Here is a 7536-nt window from a genome sequence, read left to right on the forward strand (position 1 = left end):
ATCCGGGTTTATTGTTTGTGTATCTGAGAGAGGATAATCGAACCACAATCTGGAAAGTGAGACAATCTAATGAAGGAAGTGGTAGACTCAATGTTACTCGAATTAATAAATTTTGTCTGGGATGGTAAGGATTGTTGAACTAGTTTTGAGAGATCTATTTGTATTATATGAGATGTCAACACATAACCACTTACACTAAAGTGATGTACAATTAATTTCTCGGCTTAACTAAAATTTTATTTCTTGAAATAGATCTGGCCACTAACCAAATGAATGGGTTTTTTGTTGGTGATGTTGATATACACAATTTTAATTTCTGCTTTCACAATAACAATGAGAGGAGATTAACTTGTATATAATGAATATTCTCTATATAGGAAAACTATTAAGAATTAACGCAATGGAAAGAAGCTCTATTCTAGAAGAGTTAAGCCCTTAGAAGCTGACATACCAAGGCATGATCAAAATGTTTAAGCTTTATAGTATAGGCAGTATATTTACGCATAGGGAGGAAGTCTAATACCTATATTATGTGAATTAATTCTGTATATATGAGGATACTCACTTGTTCCTTAGAGAGTTTTCATTTTATTTTAATATACACTCTAAATACATTATTTATGGTTTAAAGAATAGCGATTCATAACTGCCTATAGGAACCTGCTAACTCTCTGATCTTGTGAACTGCAACAAAAAGTATTTCTCAGGAGCTTACATAAATTTTGTCTGGTATCTGAAACGCATAATGCCATTACTTGGAAAGGACATTTCGCTAAGGGACATCATTGAGCCCAGAAAGCCAACATATGAAGTGTAAAAAAGATTAATGAACGGCATTTTGATGTTGGTTTATATCAAAATTATCATGCAATCCCTATATGATTACAATCACGTTAACTTTTTGGGGAGTTCAGTCTAATCGACGCAATGTAATGTGAAACGTGTTGTGGAGCATTCTAAGATGGGCTCCTAATACAAAGAGAACAATATTACTCACAAGGATAAAAAAGTTCAAATGTAAACCTGCTAAAAAAGAGGTATTCCTTCGATATTTTCCACGCTGGATTCCAGACCTTCCAAAGCATTAATTTAAGAAACCAAAAAAATGGCTATGTAAGAGATGATTTAGAGCAATGTCCCACCCACAATAAACCACGCGAGATACAGTGGTTATTGTTTACGCACACCTTCAGCTGATGGAGAAGCAATGGAAATCATTTGATTCTAAGATTTTCGTGATTTTGCGCAGTATATGCCCAACCATTCCCTTAATCCCACGTCACATCCACTATTCGCCCTTTGGCGTATTATGCTATGGATGCGTATTAAATTCCTTTAAAGATTATGAAGCGCAGTACATACAGCATTTGGCCAGTGATTTTGGTGGCCTAATGTAATATGACCTCATGAAGAGGTGGAGATGAAACATTATATCAATTTATTCTTTCAATTTAATACCAGGTATGTCCAAAAGTCCTGGTAGAGATGACAATTAGCATTTAATCTCAAACCTCTGATTCATGATTGCAGGCTATTATTTGGCTCAAGGTGTTTCAAGTTTGATGACAGCAAGTGGAGAAAATTTCATGATGCGTGGCAGGCATTACTGATGGATTCTATTGCTGATTTTTCCCGCTATGGTCAATTTAGCCTATCGTGGGGTGTAGCACCAAAGGCAGGTTTTGCTTGTCCTGTTGTGGCCCTACAGTTTACAGGAGTCCTTATGGGTTTTTGTATAAGAGATAAAAGTTTTTCATAATAATGTGGTCACCGACGCTTGGCTTACATTCATCTCATTTATTTCGTAAATGCAAAAAACATTACTATATTGGATAATACTCGAGAATAGAACCTCAAAGTATCGGCGCCTTTCAAAAGGATTTTCTGGTAGTTGAATCATGCTAATTGTGTATATTTGTAATATTACTCACGAGTGATGCCAGTTAGTAAGAGTAGATAATGCACTACTATTTTTATTATTTTTTCTCACATTTCCCTGTTATCTTGTGTTACCATTCATTAGATGATCAAACCTGAGAGGTGTTGGTGTGTAGGGCTTGTAAAATGTGAAGCATGTTTCAAGTCCTATCAAGACTTGAGTTCGATCACTAGCTCTATAAATACCTGACTATATTTGACAGTGTTTTTCTATAATCACCGATATTCTTGGTAGACAAGAGTTAATAATGGTTATATAGTCTCGAAACATTACGAATATCTATTTTTTGCTAACTGATTGTTACCTGAATTATATAATATTGCTAATGATTCTATCTTGTCTATAATTTTGATTTGTATGTGATTTTCGCTGTTGGCTTCTCTGTTTTGATCCACATTTGGTATAGTTACAGATGCTTTATTCTAAGTCGATATTATATGCTATTTATTCTTAATGATTTTTCATGCAATATATTTCAGAAATAATATTATGTAGAAGAAGTTTGTTAATAGATTATATACTTTCTAGATTTTGAGTAAAATAATTATGGTTGCAATCTAAAATTTAGGGGAGATTGATCAGGAGCCAAAGTGTAATGGTAGTATATTTGCTGGGACACGTGCTGACATAAAGGTTACATCGTCTGAGTAATTTCTATTCCTCTCAGTTGTTTATAGATTGTTGTCAGTCATATAGTAGTTTAGAATACGTATGCTATAGAACTCTATTATTCATCTAGTTAAACTTTGGAGAGCTGCGGTTGCAATTTGCTACATGTAATTTTCTCATCACAATGGTTGAGAATATTGACCTAGACTCTATATTACTATAACTTTACCAATGAACATTATACATAGACCACAATATGTCTCCACTCAAGTCTATACTCATAGTTTATAAAGTAATAGCGCACGAACAAGGAGTTGTTGCGAAAGCCGCTTTGGCAAGATAGTGTGAGAAGGACAATTTCTGTGAGTTCTGCCATCAAGTGTTGTAGGTTTGGCATATCTCTTGTTAAACTAATTTTATTTATAGTGATTAATATCTTGTCATAATTTTATTTTTATAGCATATATGTCATTAATATATTAATTTAATACTAATTATTTAGATATTGCTATAGTTACTCTTTATCATTTCTTTTATTGTTTAAGTAATTTAATTAGAATGAAAGATGGTGCTCTCCTGTATTTTTTAAAAATGATGTTGTGCACTCTCGAACTACTTGTTGCGAGTAAGAATATCAGTCTAAAGAGCATATTAGGTAGACACCAGTTGGTAATCAGCGATCCTTATAAGTATAGAGATAAAGATTCAAATGAAGTATTATTAGATTGGATAGTCTTCCACTGGCTAAAATGCACTTAAATGGGGTTAGACAGGGAGGCGTACAGTGTAAATTTTGAGACGCTTTGTTTTACTAAGCTATTTTAGAAACTATTGTTATTTTTGGTTAAGGAAGTTGTACTAGAAATGGGTTTGGTTGATTAGACCGCAGAGTATAGCATGATTTTTTTGAAGAACTACAAGAATCTCAGATATCTCGAAGAATTTGGGCCGCATCAAAATAGGATTATTGAGATAATGATATCCATATATAGATATATGATAAGGATGTCTGAAGGCTGATAAAAGATGTAGGTTAAGAGTATGATTAGCAGCACAAATATTTAAGTCTCTCCACCGCACTCTAATATAGTTTATGGCTTAATATTTTGTGTCATAACTATTAAAATATTAATTATGGCAATAATGATTTCTATGAGGAACCAAATAATTTAATTACAATTGAGATTACCACTCGTCAGAGAATATATGAATATACTATTGGATACTGCAATCTCTTGGTGTGAAATGGCGCAATTATAAAACTAATTTGAAAGCAGAGCACTGGATAGTAGACCAGTAGAGGAGATTATGGAGGCTGTCCCAGCAGGAGTAGACCCAACGCAATGGTGTCAGATTGTTAGTAAGTGGTCACAACCTCATGACAAGGTGAGTTAGTAAAATAAATCATGTTATTGAGTTTATTAAAAAATGACATTATTATGCCGATTATTTCTTGTAGGAAAGGGCAGCAAGAAATGCAGAAAATGCAAAAAAACAAACATGTCCGCATACGATGGGTCGGATTAGCTCTGTAAGGAGACAACAAGAAACAGTATGTTATGTCAATTGCTTATATATTTATATTTTTATGAAGATAATTAATTTTCAATTTTTTGGTAGTCTATACAAGATCGTCTCTTATTATGGAAAATCAATCGCACTCGTAAAGATGGATCATGGTCATCTGAGGATGCCAGACAAAAATGGGTAAAATCATAGACATTTCACATGATAAGTTTATAATATGTATACTTAAATTTATTTTTCTCCTTGTTAATATTAAATAAATATTTTTTTTTAATCTAGGCACATGCTTCTGAAATGCTTGCCGAGGAAGGGTTGATGCCAGAAGATGGAAATTTGGAGGCCAATGAGAAAGCCTTCAAGGCGATCATGGGGCCAGAACACCCAGGGAGGGTACGGACACAAGGTTTTGGGGTCACTCCAAGCAGATATTTTCCTCAGAGCACCACGACTCAAGGAAGTGGCAGCGGAGGCAATACTGCATTTGATCGAGTTGTTAAACTTGAGGAGGTGGTGCGAACACTGCAAAGTGAGGTGAGACAATTGAAGGAAAATAACCAACAACAACATCCACCAGGAAGTTCAACTCTGGTATGTAAATTTAAAAAAAAGAAGACATTTTTATTTATTGATTTATTTATTTTCTTCGTTTTTACTAATGAATTTTATATTATTAACAGGGTGACAATGATCAATTCTCGCCTAATTGAAATCTAAGGTGTAGAAGAAGAGAATGTGTAATATTAATGTGCATGATATTTCTTTTATGTATGGTTAATAGTTTGTTTTTAAATGTTATAAAGATTTGCAATGATTGATATTACTTAGCCCAAGTTTACTAATGTTTGTGAAACATGTCAACTTTTGTCATTTTCATTCCAAATTCTTTTTGACAGCTTATGTCATAATTTCTTGATGTTGTTATTGTTTGAGATAGATATTTTGTTTCCTTAGTTTCATATGCACAAAATGTTGGACATTAAATGCAAAAGTGATTAAATTTTTATTTCGATTGTTCAGTTGGAAATATCCACTATGTGGACTTAAAAAACTGGACTTCACCGTCTTCACGGTTTCATGAGAGCTTTTGCCAGATCTAGTGCCTGATATAAAATTCTCACTTGAGAAAAGTTTTTCATTGACCAAAGCAAGTGGCCGGGATATTGATTTATGGTCATCTAATTCCCTAAAATCTAAATTGCCATGTTTGGGGTTATCAATTTTGACATTTTCATCTCTGTGGAGGTTAATATTACTTGGTTTCTGAAGCCTTCACATACCCATTGAAGATGCAGAAACATTATGAGGACTTAAGGAAGCGATGTTTCCTCATTATTTGTAGATAAGTACCTGGAATGAACTTCTGAGATATGTTTATCAAGCACACTAAATTGAATAGCCTTGGCACTATTGATGGAAGCATGGATGAATTACGTTATGCATTGTCACACTTGAAAGATGTTAATTGCCTCTTTCCAATTAATTCATATTCTTCGTCCGTTGAAAGCCTGAAAGTTCTTGCTCTATTCAAAAGAATGCTTGTAATAAAAGCAGGAATGTGGTCAATTAATGATGTTTGATTGAGATCAATTAATGATTTATTCCAATTTAGTCTCAAACATCTATTGAAAATATATATTTTTGTAATAAAAGTCATATCGTTTTAATGTTGTTATTGTTGGAAATGATTTATTCAACAATTTTCTATGAATTATGGGATGGTTGAGGTGTAATATGAATTTTTTTTTTTTCAGAATTGCAGCGGTAATATCAGCGGTTATTACCGCTGTTAAAGATCAATTCCTAATTTACATGTTAAAATTAGCAGCGGTTATAACCACTACTAAAGATTCAAATCTAAGATAATACCAGCGGTTATTACCGCTGCTAAAAGAAACACTACTAAAACTACCCCTACAGCAGCAGTTTAAATAGCGCTGCGAAAGCCCTTTGTAGAGATAGCAAATACGGCGGATATGCAGCGGTTTGAAAACCGTTGCAAATTAAATAGTATGTGTTATAACCGCTGCCGTAGGGTAGAAAAAGTGCTGTGAAAGCCTATTTTTATTAGTAGTGTATATTATATGATATTAATCATATTGTATGATTAGTATTAATTTTAAATAAATTGCCATTATAGTATTATTTTAAAAATTAGATTAATTCCAAATTTGAGTTAGTAGTATTGTACTTTGTATATCGTATTGTTCAAAATTTGTTAACATGGTATAAGCATTCATATAGTATGTTCTCAGTTATGCTGGATGATTAAATAGGGATGCATTCATGACTTTTTTTAATGTATTGTACGATGATCAAATTATAATGTACAATCTACCTATATTTTCTAGAAAGTCTTTTTAAAGGTTTATTACTAAAAACCTTTTACATAAAATATTTTAAAATTTATTTAAAATATATTTAAGTTTTTAAAAACTAGGAGAATAGAACTTTGATAGAGAGTACTTCAGCTTTGTATTTGATATTCCTAAGAGAGAAAAATCCTATGGAGCGAGTTCACCCATTATTTTATTACTATTCTTCTACCTCAAATTTTCTAGTGTTTTATTCTGTTCTTTGGAGTTATTGCCACATAAAGAGAATCTAGCTTTGATCGTTACCACGTCCTCGAGCTACCTATCCATGAAAAACAGACTGGATCAATACAAGAGAGCAAGGATTTGATAGCCACCATTATTCACTTTGATCGTCACCAATATTCTTCAAGCTACCAATCCAGTGGAAAGCTAGGATCAACACAAGAAAATAAGCTTTTGATCATTGCTGAAAATTTCTGAGCTATGAATGTAAAGGGAGGACTTGGACCGACACAATAGATTGTGTTTTCCTTCACCTCCTAAAGAGGTATTTATAGGTAAAGGGATAGAGTAGATGAAAGGTTATTCTATAAATTTATTAAAAAATTTATTAATTTATTTGGAATTTTAAAGGCCAAAAACACTCCTTTTTATGAAAAGTTTTCTAGAATTTTCTATAATTCCTTAAGGATTTTTGGAATTTAAAAGCCAAAAAACTACTCCTTTTATGAAAAGTTTTATAGAATTTTTCATAACTCTCTAAGGATTTTTTAGAATATTAAAAGGCACAAAAAAACATTTTTTGATATATAAACTAATTAAAATAATTAATAAATTATTAAATTCTCTCCAAAGAAGGTGGTCTGCATCTAGAAATCTCTAAAAAATTCTTTTCTAAAGTTTTCCAATGCTATAATAAGTATATATATATAACATATATAAACAGATATATATATATAAGAGTTATAACAGTGTAATCAATCATATGATTAATCAAATTGGGTTATTATTAATTAAAGAGATTATTAGCAAATTGTTCATATGTATCTGATTTATTCAACAAACTGAAGTGATGCATAGCTTTAGAACTAGCTATTTGTTGGTCATTTTGTAGGACCAAAGCTCATATATGGCAGATTTCTTTAA

General features: G+C 32.2%; 1 protein-coding gene and 1 long non-coding RNA gene across 2 annotated transcripts in view; both read left to right on the forward strand.

Moving 5' to 3' along the window:
- LOC114580941 overlaps positions 1–5482 on the forward strand; it is a 7878-nt gene extending 2396 nt beyond the window's left edge. The window contains exon 2 of the long non-coding RNA XR_003702645.1: positions 5093–5482. This is a non-coding gene — a long non-coding RNA (uncharacterized LOC114580941). The remainder of the gene's footprint in view (positions 1–5092) is intronic.
- LOC110094883 lies at positions 3806–4980 on the forward strand. The gene is made up of 5 exons (XM_028699915.1): positions 3806–3934; positions 4008–4100; positions 4169–4255; positions 4355–4663; positions 4753–4980. The coding sequence occupies exons 1-5, from the start codon at positions 3857–3859 to the stop codon at positions 4780–4782; spliced, it is 597 nt and encodes a 198-aa protein (XP_028555748.1). The 5' UTR covers positions 3806–3856; the 3' UTR covers positions 4783–4980.
- Positions 5483–7536: the final 2054 nt, after the last annotated feature.

This window comes from Dendrobium catenatum, unplaced genomic scaffold (assembly GCF_001605985.2).
Source record: "Dendrobium catenatum unplaced genomic scaffold, ASM160598v2 fragScaff_scaffold_1413, whole genome shotgun sequence".
In the NCBI taxonomy this organism is placed as follows: Eukaryota; Viridiplantae; Streptophyta; class Magnoliopsida; order Asparagales; family Orchidaceae; genus Dendrobium; species Dendrobium catenatum.

Excerpts from the sequence above, each read along its gene's own strand:
- LOC110094883 (XM_028699915.1), top strand. The coding sequence starts at position 3,857 with ATGGAGGCTGTCCCAGCAGGAGTAGACCCAACGCAATGGTGTCAGATT. Across the intron at positions 3,935-4,007 it reads GGTCACAACCTCATGACAAG|GAAAGGGCAGCAAGAAATGC; the intron begins GTGAGTTAGTAA and ends TATTTCTTGTAG. Across the intron at positions 4,101-4,168 it reads TAAGGAGACAACAAGAAACA|TCTATACAAGATCGTCTCTT; the intron begins GTATGTTATGTC and ends ATTTTTTGGTAG.